Below are 26,915 nucleotides of genomic sequence, written 5' to 3'. Positions count from 1 at the left end.
GATCAGAATGTCAGTTTTTGTCAGGACTGCTTTGAGAATCATCCAGAAAGTGATTTTCTTGACAACAAAGATTAGGTATTTCCTCACTAATCAAATATTTAGCTCAGATAAGATGACAGTTAAAGGGAAAGAACACCCTCATTTTCTTTCTTCCTTGGAACACAATAAATTATTTTATTTGATTTTGTTTCATATTTTTAATTAAAGCAAGTTTCTTCAATATTTTGTATTTGAGACCTTTATCACTCTTACAATATTGTATTTTACTATTTATTTGATTTTAAATCAAGCACATTTCTTCAGGATTTTGTATTTGAGACTTTTATTACTTTTTTATTTTATTTTATTTTTAATAAATATCTTGGCCACCCTTTTCCTTATAATGAAAGTGGATGGTGTGTAAATAATGACAGTATTTTCATTTTTTATTGAACTGTTCCTTTTAATAAATAAGTGTGCTTGCTAGTCTCACCTTAAATTTAGTTTTAGCCCTGAGAGCATAAGATCCTTTATAACTTTCTAATATGAAATTGCTGCTGCGTTACAGAGGATGTGACAGAAGAATCAGTAATGTGATGCACAGTTTCTCAGTTAGCCACTGAATAGTTAACGTTCATATGAGGAAGTACTGGCCTAAAATTGCCTAGAATTGGTTTTTCAAGCCCAGTCTTTAACAAAGCGGTTGTACTTTAATGTCGAATTTCACACAGTATTCATGTCTGTTGAAGGCTAGAGGCTAGACGAATCCAACGAGAACAACCTTTCATTTTTTTCCCTCTAAAGACAGCGAAACTTCATTTGGAGAGCTGTATTTTTCTTTCATTCTTTGACGCTTTCTTTTGCTTCTGTGTTTTCTCGCTTTGATCATTGTTTCGACTGAGTCTGCAACCCCCACACGCTTCTTTTTCTTCCTTGCTTTCTAAACCTATTTATAACACACAGAACTGAAGCAGATGAGATGAGAAAACGAGTAAATTGGGAATGTAAGTTACTTAATGACAGCTCAAGCTGCATAATGGGTGTAAGTGCAGGATGATATACTGCATTACATACATGCATATATGCTGTATATATATATATATGGATATATGTATGGAATGGTATTTATCTAACAATCATGTGTGAAACGAGTGCCGTCGCAATGCCTGTGGCATTATAACGTGATTTTAAAATAGGACATGTGCCCGGACCAACTTTTCCTTGTTGAACCTAGAACTAAATTCCTATCAACCAGTCAGATTTTAGCATGAGGGTTAAGCTTAAGACACTTTCACATGACTCACTCTCAACCTTTTATGCAGCTGACACTTAGATATTGTACAATTTTACTATCCGCCTAAGAATATATCATATAATTGTTCTCTGAGCTTTATAACATGGCTTTTATATTGCAGGACTCAACAGTAAGTATAAAACACAGGCCTTGGGCCAGTGTGAGAAAGTTTTACATTCATCAATATTGTGCATCCATTTTTTGGCCTTGCAAACTTTAACATTTGGTTTTCTTTGATGTATTCTACATTGTTGTTGCAAATTCTGTTGATTTGGTAGTAAAATAATGTTATCTAGTTGGATAATATAGATAAAAGTTTGCCAAATAGCCATAGAAACATTGGTAATAATGTGTTAAACTAGAATCAGTCAATAATGTTTTGCATTTTATGGCTGTTTTCCAGCATTTATTTATTTTATTTATTTTTTGTGAATTTCTAAAACTTTAATTTCTAGTTATTTCTTTTTGTTATAGAAAAAAATAAGAAATGTAATGGAAACTCAACATTTAATGGAAATTTTCTAGTAAATTTTAAAAGCATTACTAAAAATCAAAATTGACCTTTGTTTTTGGCAGAGAAAGTAAAATCCCAACTACAGCATATATAATCCTTGTTTTTGAGCCCTAGGTAGTGTTTGCATGTTGGCATTGCCCATGATTCATTATGTAGATTGACTGGGAATCATTGGCTGTGCTTCAAAATTTCGCAGACTGTTATTGCAGAAATAGTTTGAACTTCAAATGTCACGTTAAAACACTTGACTTGCATACAATATGGCTTTACTCTATAATGCATAGGGGAAGTTTGACATGAGTCGTGTGAAAGGGCCTATGATAATTAATCCCGATCACATGAGAAAACGTAACTATTTTATGAGATGGCAATTTCGTATGAATTCGTACATCATGAATTCTGTGATAATGTACAATTTTTAGAAAAAAATAAGCGGGTACACCCCTAAGCAAAACCCCTAAACATAACCATCATTGGGAAGTAAGTAGATCATACAAAAATGTACGAATGAGAATGTACGCGTTGATACGAATTGGCCATCAATTCACCAAAACGTAAAATAGTTACGAACTGCCATGAGATTGTGTTAGATGTTGTAATAGTTTAACAAAGAACGTTGATTCAGGAACACATCCTACTTGGCGAAACCACGTCATGACCTATAATAAAAAATGACTACTCACCAACTCTAATAATCATACTAGCTATCCATCATAACATTCAAAAGACAATCACAGACTCGACAGTAGTAACCCCTTCATTTATCTCATCTACATGAATTCATGTCCATTAACATGCCGCCGTTCCTCTTGCAACCATGACAAGTGTATAAAAAACCTAGTTGTAGCAGAGTTTGAGTTATTGCTGACATTCATTCCAAATACTTTCACCAGGGACGCCTCACTTGAATGCTGTGCGAGAATTACAGCACTGGGACCTCGATAAGGGTGTGTGGTGCTTAACCCTGGTGCAGTAAATCCTCCAGCAGAGCATTAGCATCAAACAGAAGAGCTCAACGGGACTTTGCACTAATCAGACATGACGCAGAGCAAAGGAAGATGTTGGGAGGGGTTGAACGGATAAAAATGATAATTGAATTGAGATGTTGGAAGATGTAGAGAGGTCTTTAGCAGAAGGAAGTTGGGTTTACAAGATGTACGCCTTTGTCAGGTCATGCCACAAGAAACACAACTACTCCTTTTCCATTGAAATGGTGCAGGGGCTTGTCCCAGAGGAACTGTGAACATTATCAAAACCAGTTTGGTACAAGGTCCTGTACTTTTTGGACTTTTTTGGGGTACGCTATTTGGGGCCTGATTAGAAATTGATCTAAATTTTAGTCTAGCATTTGGCAGGCACTTGGGATTGGATCCAAGGTATCCATTTCAACAGTTCATGCAATTCTTGGGTATCGAACTCACAGCCTTGGTGTTGGTGCCATTAAACAAGATCACAATAAAGTGCTACATTTTTGATTAAGCTTCAGCTTAAAAAAGATGTAACTGCCTACTGGTTCTAGATTGGGCTCCAGGACCAGCACTGTCACCCTATCAGTGGAAAAGGGGGGGAATGTAGTGTACATGTTTTACATTGTGCTAATGTTGCTGGCTAACTTTGCTTTCTTTTTCTTCCCTCATTCCCTCATTGTGCATTTGTCCCCCTAATGGATGTCTTAAAATGTCTATACCTTCACGTTCTCTACCCTTCCCTCCCTCAACTTTGCGGTCTCGTTTGTTTCTCTTCTTTGTCCCAACACTCTTCCTCACTCTGTACTTTTTTCATGTCTGGTTTCCTCTCCCTCTTCCTCTTGGGTCTCTCTGGTCTTCATTAATCGTGTCTACCTTCTCTTCCCTTTATCTTGTGACTTCCTTTCTGTCCCTGTTTCTTGTCTTCGTCTTGCCCCACAACTCGGCCCCATTCGTACGATGTGGTGCCAGTTTTGGGGACCCCTCTCTTTCCACCACCTCCACCTTGGAGCATATCCCGTCCTCAGCAGCCCGCCCCAGGCCCCTGGTCAGGCAGCAAAGCCTCCAGCAGCCCCTTACCCACCAGCCCCCGCCAGGCCCCAACGACCCCCCAGCCACCTCCCAGAGTCTGGGCCAACTGCACACTGGGCCTGGGGGTGGGGGCCACCGGGGGGGCCCGCGGGGGGTGCGTGGTAGCCCGGCTGGGGCAGGGGCGTCCCGCTACAGGTCGGGTGGAGGGGCGCGATCGCGTTCCAACCCTGGAAGCTGGGACCACATGATGGGACAGATCCGGAACAGAGGCATGGACGTCAAGTCATTCCTGTGAGTATCAATTGCCAGTTTATACGGATCTTATGAATGTTGTTCTTAAGCCGGGTGCGCACTTTGCAAATTTTTATTTTATTTTTATTTACGATTGTTGCTTGTCAGACTGTACGAACATGATGATCATGTCACACTGTGGGATCTCTGTTGTCATTAATGTCCGACTGTACGACAGTCAAGATGAGTTAAAAATGGGTGCGAATTTTGTCGGAGATAAATCGACATTAATCGGCTGTTGGTGAACATGTCAGACCAGCAATCAAAGACTACAGATTTTAGCCTAGGATTATAGGAATGTTTTAGGATTTTCAAAATTTGTCACAGACGACTAAATCGTGGCCAAAATCGCACAGTGTGAGCTGGGTTTTATAGGTGAAGTGTGTCATTTTAGCACCACTAGTGGCATTGCAATTGTAATTATAATGAGAGTTTCCAAACAGTCTGAAGTTGCTCAGACAAACTGAGCTGCATTAGTTTTCTCTGCATGCTAAAGTGGCACTGGAGAAAGTATGAAGTTACACACTCGACCTTTAAGCTGTAATGCATTTATTTAGTCAGCCAAAGTGGACTTATCCCAATGCTGTTTTGCTTCCTTACCACTTATGATGTCTGCAATTTTAGGGGCTCATCTTACAAGTTGATTAGCTGATATTACTTCATGCATGTGCTCCGCTTGTTGACCTCAAGACTGTATTGTACTGGATTCAGGAGTGTTGAACAGGCGGTAATGGTGGACTGGGTATTTTGGGGTTATACTGAATGACTCTTTTGATAATCCATATTATAAATAATAGACCTATGATTGTAGCTGAAGTTTGGCTTTCAAGAATAAAAGAAAGGGGGGAGAGAGAGAGGGTGCATATATTTTATTTCAAATAAGATTGAATTAATTATAAAATTAAAGAAATGCTGAAGTTGGGCTTTCAAAAATAGTAAGTGGATAAGAGAAAGGGTTCAAATATTTCACCCCCTTTAACATTATATTTTGCATAAATTATATAAATTATTTTAATATGAATTCAAATAAGGTTGAATTAATTATAAGATTAAAATTATACTGAAGTCTTGAGAGAAAGGGTGCATATATTGTACAGTTTTTGAAACTGTATTTTGCATAATTTATATTAAATTATAATAATTATATTAATGTTAATTCAAATACAATTGTATTAATTATAAAATTCTAAGAGGGTGACAGAGAGAGGGTGCATATATTTTGGAGTGTGTGTGTGTTGAAAGATTATTTGCTATTTATTGCATTATATCATGTCATATATCATATCACTACTTTGTTTGTTAAAGTGTTTTTGATCCTCTGAATTCTATGAGGCTATGGATATTGTGCAAAAACATTACAAATATAGCAAGACTATTAAAAAAAAATAGAATTGCATTAATGTTTTTAAAACAGAAAAACTAATTGGTTTAGGGGTCCCTAAATAGTAATTTTTTTAAGGCTCAAAATGGTGCTGCATGTGGGAATATTCACCGTCTTTACTTTGGTTTTCTGCTGTGCTCTTCACGTCTGTCTGATGAACTGCAGGTTGCTATACAAGTCACTTTATTAATGCTTCCATAGTAACTTCTCCATTTCTAATGAAAGCTGAATGTAATTGATTTTTTTGCCCTCAAGCAAATCCTCATAATATTCGTGTGTAGGACACCATCACTGCATCCAGCCGTGTTCACTCTGCTGAAAAGACCAGTGTGGATTTATGATGGTTCGGTGTACCAGTATAGCCAAATTTCTCCCTTGTGCTGGTTAAGCCATTAAGAAGCCTGATGGAGACACCACCCCATGTGTGTCCCATCTGATCATACGCTGTCCTTTCTTGACGCTCTGTCACTTGGTCATGCTTGATTCATGACTTCTTTTACGCACTGTTGCGTGCTCATGCCTGCCTGGGCTCTTTGTTTCTGCTCGTGCTCCGTCTCTTACTCATGCCTGATTGCATCCCGTGTCTCTCTGTGCCCTTCTGTCTCTCTCTCTGTTTGCCCATCTGTTTGGTTCGAGCGTCTTCTTCATGGCTCTACACCTGTCACCTGTACGCCGTGGGGTAGAAGAGGAGCCCGAGGACGGGGATTATTCAACTGTGTCTATCTTTATCTTTAAGTGAACACAGATTTCAATCTGCGGCGCAGAGGAGGGAACCTCTTTACATTTACATAATCGATGAATGTTTATCCACGTCTGAGTTGACTAGCTGTTCAAACACAGCGACTGAATCTAATTATATGTAGTGTTGTAGATGTTACAGTTGCTAATTAGTTAATTGTTTATTGAATTAATTATGCATGATATGTTAATTAATTAATTAATTAATTAATTAGTATTTATTTACAGTACAGTATAAACACACCCAAATGAAAAAGATGTAAAAAGATGAGCAATAGATGAGTATCTTGACAAGCAACGTTGGCAAAGCTATGTGAGTTTGGTAGTTTAGTATTTAGTTTTAGTATTATAGTGTTATTTTAGTGATTTATAGTATTTATTTATATTTTGAATTAGCCTTTATTTGTATATGATTTATTATATTGTTGTTATATTATTTTACTTTATATTTATAGTTTTCATTTCTGATTTAGCCATTTTGCTATTTTCTATTGTCATTCTTATTAGTTTGTTGTTTTATATATTTCTATTTAACTTTAATATATATTTTTTATTTTACTATATATTATTATTTAAGTTTTATTATATATTTTTTTTTTTTTTTTTCTTTGTTAGTACTTTTAGTATTTTATTAAACTTATTTTAGCTGTTTTACATTTAAGTTTATCATTTAATTTTTATTTAATTTATTTTTTATTTTTTTAAAGCATGATTTTTAGGATTTTATTTATTTACGATTTTATTTTTTTTTTTATTTTTTTTTAAACCATGTTTCTTCATTGTGTACTTTATCACCCATGTTATTTTTTTGTTTTATTTTTTATACTTTATATTCTTTTATTACGCATGTTTCTTCAGGATATTGTACTTGAGACCTTTATCACTTATACAATATTTAATTTTGTTTTATTATTTTATTATAAAGCATATTTCTTTTTATTTGAGACCTCCAAATTCTACTTTTTATTTAATTTTAATTTTAAATTTTTTTAATTTCGGAAACTACACACTTCACCTTTACCTGCATAATATCAAACAAACCTGCAGTCGATGAGCGGAGTTGGATGTTAATTCAGTAATCGCTCTGACAGATTCAACAAGTAATTTGTTAGACTGATTGAAACCCCATTGTATGTTTGTTTTTGCATGCAGCCAGCAAATAAATAGACATGTTGTTTCTTTGTATTGTTTCATCGCACCCAGTCTTTCTCTCTCGTCACATTCAATTCAGACTGTGTAAGTCAAATATAAAATAAATCAACATATTTCTTTGCCGATGTTGAATAGTGGTGCAGTAAACACTGTATTGTTAGAAGAGCTGATCTAATGCAAAGCCCAGAAATGCAGGTCTTAACAACTATGGCTAAATCAAATATCCTGTATCTTTCACGAAACCCATTCAGTGATTTTAACGCCCCTCCTGACAGACAAAAGAGGGGGGAATGAAAGACAGGAGAAAAAAGTAAATGCTTTTCTATCAACTCACAGTGTTCACAATTGAGTTCTGTGTGTCTTTGTGGTTTGCGATCTTACACACAAGCCTGTTTGACAGTGTATCTGTACCAAGGTCATTTAGCTGCATACAATCCCTATAGGATAGTGTGTGTGTGTGTGTGTGTGTGTGTGTGGGGTCAATGGTTTAGAAGACAGTATGTGTTGTCTGCTGGCAGATCAACGCTACACAGCATTGATCTCCTGTCCTCACCATCATTACTACCATGATTAACTGTCATGGACGAGTAAAGAGAGAAAGAAAGAGATGGTAAGCACCATGTCTAAGGAACCAAGTACGATTTCCATTTAGTCATAGAAAGCTTGCCATTTTTTGTTTTGTTTTAAGGTTTCTGCCATTTTTATTGAGGGAACTGTGAAAAGCACAACTGCTGCTCTATCTGTCAGTCAATATCTTCAAAAGAAAGACATTTTAACTCTCCTGTTTTTTCACACTACGAGTAAATTTGTGTTTGGAAAAAAAAAAGAAAAACATATTTGATCGAAGTTGCTTGTTATTTATTCATTTGTTTTATTTTTATTTGTTTGTTTTAATATTTATTTATTATTTTTTTATTTATTTTTTTGCTTTTGTTGTTTATTTGCTTCATTTTATCTGCTTATTATTTTATTATTTATTTAATTATTTTGTTTATTTAATTTTAATTCTGTGTAATTCTTTTTACGGTTTAATTTAGTTAAAATTTTCTTATATTTTATTATTTTATATATATATATATATATATATATATATATATATATATATATATATATATATATATATATATATATTATTTTTTATTTATTTTTTTATTTAATTATGTATTTATTTTATTTATTTTATTTACATTTTTATTTGTTAATTTTGTTTTATTTTAATAATTATGAACGAATGAACAAATGAATGAATTGGACCAGCTATTGAAGAAGAGAGAAAGTCAGCAAATGGTAACTCATTGAATAATATTTAAAAGTTTTTCAAGATGCACCTCATTAAGTTGGTTAAATGAATATTCAAAGTGAGCAGAGCTATAATCTAGACAAATAAGAAGCCCAACTGGAGTTTTCATTCCTTTAACATTCTTGGTCTCTTTATTATTCCTATACTTCAGTTTGTTTTGATGGCTTTACTATTATCCTAAAATGTTGAAAATAGATAGATCTCCGCATTCAATAGACATTTGTGTGCAACAAGTTTAAATTTAATCTCCAGCACAGTTAATATCCTTTAGCGCACTGGCAATAATCTTTCACTTTACAGGATTGTGTAACTGTAACCAGCTCCAGCTCTAATTCCCTGATACCATGATTGTCTGACAGGCAATTAAGCTGCTGCCTGCTCAGGGGACGTGAGTGATTTGTGCTGTAGCGCTGGAGCCGTGAAGCTCTGGGTTTACGAGCGCTGAGCTTTTACTCTAGTGGACTATAGCAGTGCTGCGCTTGATTGATTTGAACTCACACAATAACAAATGAGCGATAAACAGATTCTATGAATATAAACAAAGGGAAAGCATCCCATTCATATTTACACAAAAAAAAGATAAATGTATTCATGGAAAAAATAATACAAATTTATTAAAAAATAAAAGCCATTTCAAATGATTTTTTTTAAATCTCTTTTTTAATGCATCTTTCAAGGTTTTTTTTTTTTTGCAACAAAAAATAACATTATTATTTTATAACAATAACAATGATTGCAGAGTAACATTTTGAAAACAATTTTAAAAACATAAAAATAAGTAAAGTTTATTTTTCTAAATGTTTTTCAAGTTATATATTACAATGAGAAATAACATTTATTTAAAAAGTGGTTGGAAAATAAACAAATGTAAATTTAAAAAAAAACATAAATACATTTTACAGCAAGGGGTTTTTGAGTTTTTCAAGTTTTATTTTGCAACAAAAATAACATTTATTTAAAAAATGTTTAACATTAAAACAACTAAAAATAAAAATAATAAGGGTTAGTTTTTTTTGTTTAACATTAACATTAAAACAACTAAAAATAAAAATAATAAGGGTTAGTTTTTTTTGTTTAACATTAACATTAAAACAACTAAAAATAAAAATAATAAGGGTTAGTTTTTTTTAGTTTAACATTAATATTAAAACAACTAAAAATAAAAATAATAAGGGTTAGTTTTTTTTTAGAAAATGTCAAGTTTTATATTGCAAGAAACAATATTTATTTTAAAAAATGTTTTTAAAAAAAGGAAAAATATATTAAAATGTTTTTTAAAAAGCAAAAATAAAATGAAATACATGTCAATACATATGAAATACAATTTATTTTATTTTTTTAGGTTTTTCTGTATTTTTTTGTAACAAATACATTTTAAAAAATGTTGCAACTTTTTCAAAAAGATTTATAAAAATGACTGTAAAAACAACCTTAAAAATGCAACATGACACTGGTAAATTCATATAAAAATATTTTATAAAAATATTGCTAATATTGCTTTAGCTTTGTCATGTATCTTTGTCCTTTGTTTCTATTTAAGTTTACTAATAGCATTTTGTGTGCAGTGCTCAATCAATCGTTTATAATGAAAGTCCCGGCCCTGACCCCTCCTGTGCTTGACCTGTGCTGTGCTATCTGTAGATGAAATCAGACAAGAGACACGCTGTGAATGGATCTCCCTTTAGGACCCTGCTGTGAATGTGATCTGATGGCTCTTGTGAAGGCCATTTACAGCCCTTGTAAGGGTGATGTTTTAGACTCACCGTAATCGATGAACGAGTGTGTGTGGGCTTAATGCGCTCCCGCGTAACACTGATTCTGTCGTAGCCCACAGCAAAGCATGTTTTACATGCCAGTCTGATGACTCCTTTATGAGTGTAAATCGTTATAAAATCAGTGGATTAATGGCATCTGAAAGAAACATTTGTACTGGGAGAGAGATGAAGAATAATGTATTGCTCAGAGGTTGCTCTTTCACAGCTCAGGAGATATAATGGATTTTTTCTCAGAAGAGACGTAGATCATGCCTCTTTTTGCATGCATTTGCATCTTAGACAGTTTTGAGACATTGTTGAGATCTCTATTGAAGTTTTCCATTTGCTCTCCATTTAATCATTAATGCTTTTTTTTATTTGTAATTTTCTATTAAGATTTCAGAAACATAACGCCATTCTCAAATGTGACCCTGGACATACAAAACCAGTCTTAAGTGTCAACTTAAATTGAGATTTATACATCATCTGAAAGCTGAATAAATATGCTTTCCATTGATGTATGATTTGTTAGGATCGGACAATATTTGACCGAGATGCAACTATTTGAAAATCTGGAATCTGAGGGTGCAAAAAAATCTAAATATTGAGAAAATCGCCTTTAAAGTTGTCCAAATGAAGTTCTTAGCAATGCATATTACTAATCAAAAATGAAGTTTTGATATATTTACGGTAAGAAATTTACAAAATATCTTCATGAAACATGATCTTTACTTAATATCCTCATGATTTTTGGCATAAAAGAAAAATCGATAATTTTGACCCATACAATGTATTTTTGGCTATTGCTACAAATATACCCCAGCGACTTAAGACTGGTTTTGTGGTCCAGGGTCACAAATGTGTTTCATTAAAGCATCAACTTTGTCTCAAATCAAAATACTACTTTTACTCTGCTATTCAGTTGTTTGGGATTAGATTTTCCTCTTATGCTCACCAAGGCTGCAATTATTTAATCAAAAATGCAATAAAATCAGTAATATTGTGAATTATTATTACTATATAATATAAGTGTTTTCTAATTCAATATATTTTAAGATGTAATTTATTCCTGTGATCAAAGCTGAATTTTCAGCATCATTACTCCAGTCTTCAGTGTCACATGATCCTTCAGAAATTCTAATATGCTGATTTGCTGCTCAAGAAACATTTCTGATTATTATCAATGTTGAAAACAGGTGCACTGTTCAATATTTTTTGAAAGCCATGATACTTTTTTATGTTCAAGATTCTCTGATGAGGAGATCGGCATGTCAAATAGAAATCTTTTGTAACATAATGTCTTTATTGTTTTGATCAATTTAATGCATCCTTGCTGAATAAAAGTATTTCTTTCTTTCGAAAAAGTTCCTAAACTTGCCAACATACTGTTATTGAACAATCTATTTTTTTTAAAGCCTTTTCAAACTTTTTTTTTTTTTCTAGCTTTCAGACCAGACTTTGTCAAGTCAACATCCAAGTTACTTTATATTGGCTTCTGCTCAACACTTGTTTGATTGTGTGTTTTGTGACAGAGAGGGGAAGATGGTCGTATTGACCCTCGCGATCGGATTGGCTGAACAAGATGACTTTGCCAACCTTCCAGATCTACAGGAGACGCCAGGCAACAAAGAAACACCTCCCGCCGACAAAAGGTAATGGCTGTTTCCGTATGCGAGTCTCAAAATAAGTAGATATATACATTTTAAATGGCTTTCTCTGGGCTAGAAATATCCTGTCTAGGAGCAGTTTTTGTCTAATACAGTATTTTCTGGAAGGGGTTTGTTGGTGTTTGACAGTTTGCCCTTGCTGGTTGATGCTAAAACTGCAACATCTGTGGGTGGGTGGGGGGGGGGATATATTTCTCCATTGCTGGACATTTAATAAACCCTAGTGTCTCATACTTGATACATGGATTTCCTCTAAAGGCCCCTAAATTATAAACATGATCAAAATTTTGCTGAAGAAATGGTTGTACACAATCTTCTACATGCCTTGTCTGATTGATAGGTTATATTTTTTAGCAAGTAAAAGGCTGTAAAAACGTCCACCTTCAGGTTGTGGTTCACATGTCTTTTGCTGTGAAGTCTTAACATAAGATACTTTTGTATTGTTAGTTATATTTCAATACGAACACTTACTGGAGTGAAGCAACTTGGCTTTACTTGATTATCCTTACAACTATCAGGCTTTTTAGGAACATTTATTTGTTTATCTCTCAATCCTCATTGCATTGCATTGCATTATATGTTTTCAAACTACAGAGCTTTGATCATAAAACCTTAGCATTTACATATCATCTTACTGAGACATATTTTTGGGAGATATAGAGTGACTTCTGATATTTATATGCATTTTGTGTAAGTAGTCTGCTATACTGGAATAAAATCTCATTGATTTACATTACAAGCAATTTCATCTTTTTGGCCATATAAATATCAGCTTCTGTACCAAATTGCATTTTTTGCAAAAAAAAGCCTCTGAATTTTTTTTTTTGTCCTCCTCAAGTACAAGCTTCATATTCTTAGTATATCACGCTATATGAGCCATAAAAGTCTGATTTATCAAATATGACACAATTTCATTAAACAAATTTGTGTAAAGGTCCAATGAACTTTTTTAATGATTTTTTGTGGACTATTATTTCATGTCAGGCTTTACAGATTAGCTTTTTTTTTTGCAATGCCAAATATTTCATTTTATCATAGTAGATGTTTTACAGTTGACCGTTCTTTTTGGAGGGCTTTCAAAAGTGTGAAATGGGCATATATTTGTGTCTGTCTGCTGCTGTTCTTGATGTCACATCTCAGCTTTTGGTTAGCGCCATTCGGTCAGTCCACAGGTGGAGGTGACCAATCAGCACTTAGTCACTGGCCAGTCCTTAAGTACGAGGTCCGTTTTTTGCTAATGAAGTACTCCATCCACACAAGCTTATCACAAAATCAATGGTCGTCCTTGTGTATCCTACCTGGTTATCAATCACCATGTCAATGAGTCATACCAGTGAGTTTATTTTCTCTGCTCGTAACGTTTGACTGTGTCTTAAAGCAATAACCCAAAATTTGTCGAAACTTTACTCAGCCTGAGGCTATTCTAAATGTAGATGAGTTTGTTTGTTCTTCAGAACAGTTTTGGAGAAATGTATTATTACATCCCTTTCGCACCAACCGATGGATCCTCTGCAGTGAATGGGTGCCGTCAGAATGAGAGTCCAAAAAGCTGAAAAACATCACAATAGTCCACAAGCAATCCACACCACTCCAGTCCATCAATTAATGGCTTCTTAAGCAAAAAGCTACGTGTTTGTAATAAATCCATCGCCGCTTGATCTGTGCATATTGCTCTCCTGATTCAGATGAGATGACTTTTTCACTAAAGAAAGCAATATTATGGATGGAGGACTCGGATTAGCAATGATTTGAAATCCTTAATGATGGATTTGTTTTGTGTGGATTACTTGTGGATTGTTGTGATGTTTTTATTAGCTGTTTGAACTCTCATTCACTGCAGAGGATCCATTGGTGAGCAAGAGATGTAATGCTACATTTCTCCAAATCTGCTCTGATAAAGAAACAAACTCAGCTACATCTTGTATGGCCTGAGGGTGAGGACATTTTCAGCAAACTTTCATTTTTGGGTGAGCTGTTCCTGTTATAATGGCACTTGTCTTATGCAGGAATAAGCAACAAATGTGAATTTGTTGGTTAGCATCACATTAATTATTTATTCATGGGAGTAATCTTATTGAGGTTTTTTGAATCCTTGTCTCGTCTGGCTCATTTGGTCTGTCATTTTGAACTTTTTTGCTATCATCACACATTCCCTTTGTTAGCTCTCTCGCTCTCTCTCTCTCTCTCTCTCTCTCTCTCTGTGATCTGTGTTTCAGCGAGGTGTTGGGATCGCAGTGGGGGTGTGCTCATTATAAAAGAGTGTAGTCCCAACTAAAAATACACCCTCCTCCCTCTGTGACACACGTATCATGCACATACACACACACACACACACACACACATCCCGTTCTGGCTTCTGCCGGGAGAATAAGTCTTGACTCTTTAAACACACATCAACCCACACAAATGCACACACAGCACTTTATAATCAGACACTCTCAGGAGTTCACAGTCTCTCAGACGAGTTAAACTGGAGTGTAGACGTCTACAACAGGACGGATTTTTCCATCCTACTCCAGCAAGTTTCATTCCCCACCCGCTCGGGAATTTTATTCTGTGTCCATCTGCTCCCAATTTATAATCATTTTCATCCCGTCTGCTCAGTCGAGGTCCATTCCTGCAATCTGCCACGATCAGGGAAAACCTGGAAATATGAGGTCGTTTCCAATTTCCATGCGAAGTCATAAATAAACCTTTTTTTAATAATAATACTAACAATACTACTACTACGGGAAAAGTCATAAAAATGATTTATTATTGTAGTTGATTATTGTTGTTTATTTTTAAGTATTATTATTATTATTATTATTAAATATTGAAATCTTAAAACCATCAAAAATTCATGAAATGCCATTAAGTTTCCTCAAAATGTTTGAAAACCCTAGCCAAAGTGAGGTTTTGGACAATATCAGCGTAAATCATTTCTTGGCATAAATGCATAAATACAAAAAAAATATTTCATGTTTTCTGTTCATGCATTTTTTTTTTACTTAATAAAATATGCTAAGTCATTTAAAATGACAAGGATTTATGCTGATATTGTCTAAAACCACTTTGCCTGGGGTGTTTCAAAACTTTTGGAGGACAACTGTATATTTATGCATATTAGAGTACTGCATTGTTCCTCTCGCTTTCCCTGCATTCAAATCAGTTGTTATTGTTGTGCACTGTATGTGTGGAGTTATATTTCTGTGATGCATAGAGAACAGAACTTACATGTCATATTCTTTGAAAGATAAACAAGAAAGTTTAAATTATTTAAAAATATTAAATAATTTAAACAACCATCTGTAAACGGCATGAAGATTTCAGCACACTGACCGTCTCTGCTCCATAAACTCAGCCTCATGGTTCAAATCTGTAAGACTTTCTTTTATCTGTGGAACACAAAAGAAAGTCAAGTAGAAATTAATGAGGTCTAAAATAACACTGGACCCAGCTGACTTTCATTGTATTGACAAAATATCTTGTTTTGCACGGGAGAAAGGAAGTCATACAGGTTTGAAATGACATAAAGTGAGTAAATTATGACAGAATGTTTTCAGATGAATGTTTCACATTTTCAGATGAACTGTCCTTTTAAAAGACTAAACGTACAATGTACAAAATGTACAAAAAATTCAAACTAAATTAAAACTAAAAATTAAAATTCACATATGTATTATTGAAGAATTAACTAAATAACAAATACTCTCATAACTACTCACATCTACAAAAATTTTGTCCCACACTGAGGCAAATCTAATGTGGTCCCACGAGAATCAAAGAGTGTTTGGAAGTCTTGATTAGCTCCGTCCTCCATCAGTCCTTCTTGCCAAAAGAGTGTGTGTCAGGAACCGACCGCCCTCAGCTATTGTTTTCCACAAACCTATTAACAAGCACAGTCATTTATCCTGGAAGGAAGTTCGCCTCTCGACGGCCTGTCCTTCTGCCTTATGTTGACGTATTAGACTCCTTTAAGGAAACACAATAGCACCAGTGTAACAGCCAGCGGCCTGTGGCGAGCCGGACGAGATCCACGAGAGCCTCGCTCGGACACGCCCACTCAGAGTTTCTGTGTCCAATCACACTGAAGAATGAGTGTGTGTGTTTACTTCTTGACTAAAGTGCTTTTAAACCCTAGTCAACTGCCCTGTTACTTACTGTCTACATAAGCATCAATCCCCACAGAAATGGGACCGCATCGGTGACTGATCTGGGGCTCTACTTTGGCAGAAGCTCGTACACTCATAAGGTCAAATTTACAGCAAAGACATTATTTATTATGAATGCTGTTGTTTTGTACTTTCTATTCATTAAAGAATACTAAATAGATATATCACAGCTTCCACAAAAAATATTGAGCAGCACAACTGTTTTCAAGATTGATAATAATCAGAAATTTTTCTTAAGCAGCAAATCAGTGTATTAGAATGGTTTCTGAAAAATCATGTGACACTGAAGATTGGAGTAATGATGCTGAAAATTCAGCTTTGCATCACAGAAATAAAATACATTTTAAAATATATTCAAATGGAAAACAGTTATTATACATTGTAATAATGTTTCAGAATATTTCTGTTTTTATTGTATTTTTAATGCAATAAATGCAGCCTTGGTGATCATAAGAGTGAGCATAAGTTTAATTTTAAAAAACAGCCCCAAACCTTTGAATGGAAGGATATAGGATTTCAGTTAGCCTAATTATTTATGAAATAAAACATAAATTTGGCGTCCAACAAAAATTGCATTCAAAAGACTGCATTCTCATTCTCTGTTCTTTTATTTATTTGTTTGTTTTTTATTATTGATGAATGCTTCTCCGGCACATTGAACAGTAATTGACATGCAGCCTGAAACTATACTACATTCTTTATAGAGTTTCATATAATATGTTTTTGCATTGCAGTTTGCTCTGTAACCACTTTTTATTTTTATTTTATTTTTATTTCATAGAACTTTAACGTTAATTGGAAAAGTTTTTAAATTCAGTTCCCTTAGAACTGCCAAAACGTGGCCCTATTTCTGTATTGTCACTATTGCAAAGTGACAAAGTGAATAATCTTTAAATATTTCTTTAGCAGTCATACAAAAAATGCATAATACATAATCAGAGTATTGTGCTGTTCAGAATTGTCAGTTTGAATTTGAGACAGACAGACAGACAGACAGACAGACAGACAGATAGACAGATAGACAGATAGATAGATAGATAGATAGATAGATAGATAGATAGATAGATAGATAGATAGATAGATAGATAGATAGATAGATAGATAGATAGCTTCGGAGGGTTTTGGAACATGCCTGAAGTTTTCTGTGTGTTCTCTGTGTGTCTGGAGCTCTGTTGGGGTAGGGTGCCTGTCAAAGCATCAGACTGTGATCAAAGCTCACCCTGGCCCTCCGGGGTCCGTCTGGAATGGTCGCCATGGAGAGTGTCCTTGCTCTACTAATAACTGCCTTCAATCACTCCACTCAGTAGCCAGAGCACTGTCACTAGGGCAACAGCAGGGTCACACCCACCAACCTCCATTATCATACAGCACACAAACCACAAATCATGTTGTTTTTTTTTGTTTTTTTATGAAGTTCCTGCTTTTTGTTAATTGACATAGCAGAGCAGGACAGGGAAGTATTGGGAAGAAAATGGCATGCAGTAGGTCATCTATCTATCTATCTATCTATTGTTTATTCATTTATTTTGATTTTTTTATATTTAAAATTAAATTATATGGTAAATTCTATATTTAAACAAAATAAAATGAATGATAAAATAATAAATAATAAAATAATAATAAATAATTCAATAACGTATAGTCAGAGCCTAGTGTATGCTACCATTCAAATTTTGGTGTCATTAAGATTTTGATTGTTTTTGAAAGAATTATGCTCACATATGGCTGAATTTATTTGATCAAAAATACAGTAAAGACAGTAATATTGTGAAATATTATTACAATTTAAAATAACAGTTTTCTATTTTAATATATTGTAAAATGTAATTTATTCCTGTGATGCAAAGCTGAATTTTCAGCGTCATTACTCCAGTCTTCAGTGTCACATGATCCTTCAGAAATCATTCTGATATGCTGATTTGCTGCTCAAAAAACATTTATTATCAATGTTGAAAACAGTTGTGCTGCTTCATATTTTTGTGGAAATCATGATACATTTTTACAATATTCTTTGATAAATATAAAGTTCAGATTTTATTTTAAAATATGTATGTTGTAACATCTTTACTGTGACTTTTGATCAATTTAATGCATCCTTAATAGAAAAAGTATTCATTTTTATAAAAATTTTATTGTATTAAGTGGGAAATGGAAAACCCAGTATGGAGTGAATGCAGAGTGATTATGCTTTTACTCCATTAAACTCAAAAAAAAAAAAAAAATGGACTCAATTGTAACAGGGACTCAAACTGGTGAATAATTTTTCAATTAGCTCATTAACTTAAACCTTCTGAACCTACAAACTTTACAAACATCATTGCAGCATTTACACTTGCAGCACATTGGAAAAGAAAAATGCAGTATTTTTCTCTGTCACACTAAATTCAGGATGCTGACGCTCAAGAGCATTCTTTCCCAAGTCAGGGACAAGATGGCGCAAGCGCGGGTCTATGTCAAACACGTATGACATAGGGGCGGTATCTCGCGCCACCAGCCAATGAATTGGCGTGATTCTATAAGGGCTTCAGACAATCGTCACACCTGGGGGTGTTACCCATTACGTAAGCTACGCAGCGTTGAGTGAACCTATGAAAGAGAACTGTAGTTACAGTATATTAATAGCTTGGCTTCTTTACCTTTTGCTATTCAGTTAGTAACTCCCTAACCCTGCTATCCATTACAGCATTTACTGCTGTCTCTGTCTCTCACACAGCTCATAAAAGCCTACGTCACACCAAAAGAGAAGTGCGAGACGAACTTGACTCCTCGGAGGATATAAGCAGAGAGGAAGAGTGAGTAACATCCGCTCAGACGCTGCCTTAACCTGCTCCCCCGATACCCGAGCTCTTCATCAAAGCACTTGTACGCTCAGTGTTAAAATAATCATGCTCCTTTACGCTCTCATCCCTCGCTCTCATTCCTCCGCCCTCCTGTAGCCCAGTTTGAAATGAATAACGCTGTAACAGCGCCCTGAAGCCACTCCCCAGGAGCCCCCGCCGAATCAATCTGTTTGAAAAACAAGCCATTCATATGAGAAATGCATCTGTATCAATATCTACCTGCCACAGCTCAATTATAGCTTTCCATTATATTGTCCTGTGTGAGCCACTTAGGAGTATGATTATAATAGCAGAAAGCACATTCGGATGATGTGTGCTCATGAGAGGACGAAGCCGTATTATGTTTATGGATCGGCATTGAGTAGCAAAGGCCATTTGGGTTTGTGAATCAAGCAGCAGGGCATCAGATGTAGTCTGTACCGCCAGTGGCTCCTACTGAGTGCTCATGCTTTCGGAGTTTATTTGTTTCATGGTTAATTGTGCACTGCACTCAATTGCACGTCTCTCGTGTGCTTACAGATTTATGATGATTTGAGCTACAGTGATGTGATGAGAAATGGTGGCCACTGGGTAAAGGTACATCATTGGTTATTTATTTATCATCACTCATACATTCATTGAGAAAACAAAGAGCACCAGATTCACATAGTTTTTACATATTTCAAACATTTTTGTTTACAGATCTATACAGCCAAAAATAAATAAATAAATAATAAAAATTGAGGCTCTGACTCCTTGAAGTGAGGATATATACCTATTGTAATTTTACTATGATATTGTAAAATAAAATATATTCATAATTTAACTTACAGTATAATATTAATGTTTCAATGGTCCCAATTCAATAGATATTAACAGTAAGCAAATATTTTATGATAATAATAATAATAATAGTAATAATGATAATAATTATTTTATTTTATTTTATTATTGAAAGTTATAATTAATTTTAGAGTATAATAGAAAGATTAACATTTATGTTATTTTTATAACAATAATATTAATATTAAAAGTCATTATTTTATTTTTTAAATAATTTATAAGTATTACTGAATATTTCAATTTTCAGTATATACAACCCAAATTCTGGAAATGTTGGAATGTTTTTTAAATTTGAATAAAATGAAAACTAAAAGACTTTCAAATCACATGAGCCAATATTTTATTCACAATAGAACATAGAGAATTTTTTTTACACAAATTTTACACTTTTATCCACTAAATGAGCTCATTTCAAATTTGATGCCTGCTACAGGTCTAAAAAAAGTTGGCATAGGGGCAACAAAAGGCTGAAAAAGCAAGAAATTTTGAAAAGATTCAGCTGGGAGAAAAGCTAGCAACTAATCAAGTTAATTGACATCAGGTCTGTAACATGATTAGCTATAAAAGGGATGTCTTAGAGAGGCAGAGTCTCTCAGAAGTAAAGATGGGCAGAGGCTCTCCAATCTGTGAAAGAGTGCATAAAAGGAGTGTGGAATACTTTAAAAACAACGTTCCTCAACATCAAATTGCAAAGGCTTTGCAAATCTCATCATCTACAGCACATAACATCATCAAAAGATTCAGAGTAACTGGAGAACTCTCTGTGTGTAAGGGACAAGGCCGAAGACCTTTGTTGGATGCCTGTGGTGTTCGGACCCTCAGACGACACTGCATCACTCATCGGCATGATTCTGTCATTGACATTACTAAATGGGCCCAGGAATACTTCCAGAAACCACTGTCGGTAAACACAATCCGCCGTGCCATCTGCAGATGCCAACTAAACTCTATCATGCAAAAAGGAAGCCATATGTGAACATGGTCCAGAAGCGCCGTCGTGTCCTGTGGGCCAAGGCTCATTTAAAATGGACTGTTTCAAAGTGGAAAAGTGTTCTATGGTCAGACGAGTCCAAATATGACATTCTTGTTGGAAATCACAGACGCCGTGTCCTCCGGGCTAAAGAGGAGGGAGACCTTCCAGCGTGTCATCAGCGTTCAGTTCAAAAGCCAGCATCTCTGATGGTATGGGGGTGCATAAGTGCATACGGTATGGGCAGCTTGCATGTTTTGGAAGGCACTATGAATGCTGAAAGGTATATAAAGATTTTAGATTATATAAAGATGCTCCCGTCCAGACGACGTCTATTTCTGGGAAGTCCTTGTGTATTTCAGCAGGACAATGCAAAACCACATACTGCAGCTATTACAACAGCATGGCTTCGTAGTAGAAGAGTCCGGGTGCTGAATTGGCCTGCCTGCAGCCCAGATCTTTCACCTATAGAGAACATTTGGTACATCATTAAATGAAAAAATACGACCACAAACTCTTCAGCAGCTGGAAACTTATATCAGGCAAGAATGGGACCAAATTCCAACACCAAAACTTCAGAAACTCATAACCTCAATGCACAGACGTCTTCAAACTGTTTTGAAAAGAAGAGGAGATGCTACATGCCCCTGTCCCGACTATTTTGAGACCTGTAGCAGGCATCAAATTTGAAATGAGCTCATTTTGTGCATTAAATTGTAAGATTTCTCAGTTTAAACATCTGTTATGTTATCTATGTTCTATTGTGAATAAAATATTGGATTTGAAAGTCTTTTAGTTTTCATTTTATTCAAATTTAAAAAGCATCCCAACATTTCTGGAATTCGGGTTGTATTACTATTACAATAATTTTAGACTAATTTTACAATAATGCTGCAATAGATTATAAATTACAATATTAGTTATATTTCTCTTATTTTAGTTGTATTATGATGATAATAATAATAATGAATACTATATATTTTTTACTGTTTTACTTTTTAATAATAATGAAAATTATTATTTAGTTTAGTCACTTTATTGTCCACAAGTGGAAATTTGTCTTTGGCTTATTGTATTATTATTATTAATATTTATTATTATTATTATTATTATATAATTATCACAAATATTTATTATTATTAAAACAACAACAGTGTGCCTGTAAAGTGGACTGAGACACATTTTACAACTGAAATTAACTAAAAAGAGGGGGGCGGGGGTTTACACTGTATTTCTTTTTGTTGTTGTCCTGAAGTCATTCTTGTAAAGATAACAAAACACTTTTAAAGAGTAACTTTTGGAATTAATATTATAAAGTAACTATTGGCACCGGAATGTGAGCACAAGACTGTTGACAGTTAAGGTTGTGGAAGCCATTGATTTTTATTTTGATTTTTTCTGGATATCTTAGCAGTGTAAGATGTTAAATGTTTATCAAACTGCAGTCCAAATCGCAATATATGACAAAACAATCACAATATATGTTGTTTGGCCAAATCGTACAGGCCCAGGGGCGGATTGGCCATCGAGCAATTCTGGCAAATGTCAGATTTTAATATATATATATATATATATATATATATATATGTGTATGTGTATGTGTGTGTGTGTGTGTGTGTGTGTGTGTGTGTGTGTGTGTGTGTATATATATATATATATATATATATATATATATATATATATATATATATATATATGTAAACAAATGTTTTTACAGGCCAACAGCACATAGGATGGGTATCGCATTTTATCGCTTGCACGATTTCACTATGGTTATAATAATAATAATAATAATAATAATATTGAATTGAATACAATCCTTCCACTTTTTAATGCAACCTTGCTGAATAAAAGTATTATTATTATTATTATTTTAAATCTTATTCTAGACTTAATGGTGATGTATCACATTTTCCACAAAAATAAGCAGCACAACTGTTTTCAACAGTGATAATAATCAGAAATGTTTTTTGAGCAAATCAGCAGATTAGAATGATTTCTGAAGGATCATGTGACAGTGAAGACTGGAGTAATAATGCTGAAAATTCAGCTTTGATCACAGAAATAAACTGTTTACTATATATTTGCATAGAAAACAGCTGTTCTAAATTGTAACTCTATATATTTCACATATTACAGTTTACTGTATTTGTCATCATCATACAATTCTTCATTTAAAAAAAAAAAACTCTTGTCAAGCAATTGAAAGGTACAATAAAAACGGTCCACATTCTGCACTACATTCCAAGTCTTCTAGAGCAGAGCATTGTTATGGACTGATATTACGGTAGGCATTTAACTTTAGTGATATTAAACTGTCCCTCTAAGAGATGTGTATGAGAGATGATACACACCAGGGAAGACAAATTACAATATAAAGAAGTATGGCGGTCATTCATTAATGTTAATGATAATAATATTAATGAATATATATATATATATATATATCTGTATTGTGTTATATTTGTATGTTAGTAAGTGGTGTTAAAAATAGCTCTATAATGAGCTGGTGGGTTTATGGTGTGGTGGGCCGCTCTGTGCCAAAAAGTCCAGGGCCACTTTTTAGCCCCAGTCCACCCCTGTACAGCCCCATAAATTTTGATTAATAAAATATTGTAAAAGTTTAGTTACACACCTTCTATATTTATTTCACGTGTCTCCATGATCTAGTAAGGGATGCTGACACAGTGATCTACAGAGTAGGGGTGTTCCTGTAGATATGTGTGCTGATTCTCTTATGATATAACTAAAGGAAATGAGTTATTCTAGCCAGCCACCTCGGCGGCACTAGACAACCGCCCGTGGACCGCCTGCCGAGTGTCCATGACAAGCCGATTAATAGTGGTGAAATCATTTGTACAGCAACAATCATAAAGGGCTGCTAAAATTGCACAGAATCAGCTATTGTATGCCATTAGTCAGAAGCCTGGCTTGTGAGAATAGAGCCGCCTGCTTTAGCCTGTGGAGAGAGAGAAACAAGACAAGTTTCCTTTTCAAGATGTCCCTGAAGTGGAGCCCTTGACTGCATCGTGACATAATGGATTTGAAGTGTTTTAAGGTGTGTGTCGTTTCCCAGCTTGCTGTTCCAGTCATGTATTTTTGTTTGTCTGTGCTGCTGAAATCATTGCAGCGGAGACACACTGATTGGTACACGGGAGGCTGGGTACAAGCGATGATCCCTAGATATCCTGCCATTGTTGAGTGAACCGCAGGTGGGATTTAGGACTATAAGAACAAAGGGCTTGATAACACACATCTTTTTTCTATATTATGGTTTCATTGATGCTGTCTGAGCACTTTAAAGAGATATTTCATCCACAAAGGGTCATTTTGTCATCGTTTATTCACCTTCATGTTGTTCTTAACCTGTATGACTTTTCACTTTCCACAAAAGGACATATTTTGAATAATGTGCTATGAGTAATTTGAAAAAGGTTGCAATTACAGAGAATAACTGGAGCTTTCATTCCTCAAAAAGGACACTAAAGCAGTCGTAAGGTGTGGGCGGCAAACCCACGTAAATTGAGTTTTTCTCCTTCTCTAAGGACTGAATCATTGAGTCATTCAGTTGAACTTGAGAACTGAATCATTGACCAAATTATTCAGACTACTTTTGTGAACTGAATCAAATAGAGTCATTGAAAAGATCTGACTCAAACGATTGTTCTTTTCAGTTGGATCTTTTCAATGAATCTTTTGATTCATTTAAAAAGATTCCAATTACGTACTGTAGTCAAAAGAAAAAAATTCAGTAAATACTTAAAATTTTGTTTGTTGATCACTTGAAGATTCAAAAACTGTTCAAAGGTTTAGAGTCAGAAAGTAACATTTTTAAAAATGTTTTTGAAAGAAGTCTCACTAATTCTGCACTTATTTTATCAAAAATACAGTAAAAAAAATAGTAAAATATTATTACAGTTTAAAATAACTGGTATCTATTTATATATATTTTAAAATATAATTTATTTCTGTGATGCAAAGCTGAATTTTCAGCATCATTACTCCAGTATTCAGTGTCACGTAATCCTTCAGAAATCATTCTAATATGCTGATTTGCTGCTCTAAAAACATTTCTGATTTTTATCAATGTTGAAAACAGTTGCACTGCTTAATATTTTGTTGAAACCAAGATATCTTTCATTTTCAGAATTCTTTGATCAATAGAAAGCAGCATTTATTTGAAATAGACATCTTTTGTAACAATAAATGTCTTTACTGTCACTTTTGAGTTAATATGTACTTTACTTTCAAATCAATCAATCAGTCAATCTTGCTGACCCCAAATTTTTGAACAGGAGTATATAATTTCATGGTGCATTTCATAGTGTTTTTGTTCTCTTTTTTGGTCATTTTTGAGTTTGACAGCACCAGTCCTCCATTTCCTTTCATTGTATTTACTAAAGTGACCAGAATATTTCTTACAAGTTAACCTTTCATATTACACAGAAGAAATAAAGTCATACAGGTTTTGGAACGACATGAGGGTGAGTAAATGATGGCAGAATTTTTTTAGTCCTTGATCACTCTGATAGTTTTAGCTCAAGTGATATTAAATGTCGAGCTCTGGCAGTCCGATCAGTCATTCCAAAGGTTAATGAAGGTAAAACATCCATCTTACATGAGATCAGACACGGATTTCAAGAAAACTGCCCACACATATCCAGTCATCTTCCTCACCGCTGTCCTCCTCATTGTTGCCAGATTCACTGCTGTGTGTCATTTCAGAGCAGAAGCATCGTGCTGAGACGGACAGCTTAAGTCACTGTCAGACACACACACACACACACATGCGTTTCACTATTTCCCTTTTGCGTTCTCACACACACACACGTGCACAGATAGCGATGGAAGCGCTCAGCCAGAGAGGCAGGGCCGGGCCCGGCTCAATATCACCCTCCTAGTGATATGGAAATAAAGAGCGGCCAAGTGTGACAGCATTGGGCTTAGCGAGACACATGCGCGCACACGACATAAGTACAGCTTTAACTCTCTCCCGCATGTTTGGCGACAGGGTTCATGGAGGAAGATGGGTTAATGTGCGCTAGGCTACATGGTTCAGTGCTCCGCATATGTGTCCGACAGGCCATCGGCAGCTTTTATAAGGGATGATGGTCTGGTGCACTGGACTGTGTCTGTCTAGGATATACGATGGGCTCTGTTGCATCATTCACAACTTTAGTGTTTTAGATCAAGCAGTTTTTTACTTCTTAATATGTCTTTTTATGTACAGTCTCAGAAGAAAAGGGTGGTACCCTTTCAAAAAGTCCTAATATGTACTATTTAGGTACTACTACTAATATACTAATGTGTACTTTTAAGGTATCATTATGTACCTTTTGGGGGGAATAAGGTATAAAGGTGCACCTTTTAAAAAGGTACCACTCCAGTGACAGCTTTTGTACCTTTTTTTTCTGAGAGTTTATAAACACTAGTTTTGTGCTGTGTGGGATAAATTGCAAATGATGACAATATTATCTTCAAGATTTGTTTTGTTGTATAGCAGTCTTTTTTGTACACACTTGTAGGGTAATATTAGCTGTATAAACCTGAAAAATTTAAATCAAATTTATGTGTATTGAACTTCTCACAATAAATATTGTTCCAAAGTAAATTAACAGATAATATTACCATAAAACCCCAGTGAGCAGCTAAATGTGACAGTGGTGAGGAGAAACTCCCTAGAAAGATGCACAACACAATGCAAACTGTTCTTTTATGAATTATGTATGTGTCACAAGGAAAGAGAGATGAGTATTAAGTTTTCATTTTCACAAAGCAAATTTTTTGTTGAAGTCTGAGATTGTCAACTGAATAAAACAATTATCTGTTCAAATTATTATTATTAGCAATAGTAGTAGTAGTATATGTTTTGTTTTGTTTTGTTTTAAATGTAATGTTCTTTCTAAGGAACGTTTATAAAAATTACTTAAATGTCCTAACTGAACTATGGCCTAATCCTGGCTTAGTCTAAAAAAGATATATAATAAATATATAATAAAAAGACATATAATAAAGTTATTTCATGAAATTCGAATGGCATGACAATTAGAGATTAGACTGTG

At 34.5% G+C, this 26,915-nt stretch overlaps 1 protein-coding gene across 3 annotated transcripts in view; it reads left to right on the top strand.

Annotated features, from left to right (window-relative positions):
• Positions 1-26,915, top strand: part of syt7b (synaptotagmin VIIb) — a 131,166-nt gene that overhangs the window by 68,312 nt on the left and 35,939 nt on the right. For all 3 annotated transcript variants that reach the window (XR_009272173.1, XM_058782956.1, XM_058782957.1), the window contains 2 exons: positions 3,725-4,075; positions 11,933-12,052. Coding sequence is in view for 2 of the 3 variants with exons in the window: in XM_058782956.1 (XP_058638939.1) it covers positions 3,725-4,075; positions 11,933-12,052 (471 nt within the window). In the remaining variant the exon portion in view is untranslated. The remainder of the gene's footprint in view (positions 1-3,724; positions 4,076-11,932; positions 12,053-26,915) is intronic.

The sequence above is a fragment of the Onychostoma macrolepis genome, chromosome 07 (assembly GCF_012432095.1).
Source record: "Onychostoma macrolepis isolate SWU-2019 chromosome 07, ASM1243209v1, whole genome shotgun sequence".
NCBI lineage: Eukaryota > Metazoa > Chordata > Actinopteri > Cypriniformes > Cyprinidae > Onychostoma > Onychostoma macrolepis.
Note: the sequence above shows the minus strand (reverse complement) of the source record. Positions and strands in the feature narration are given on the sequence as shown.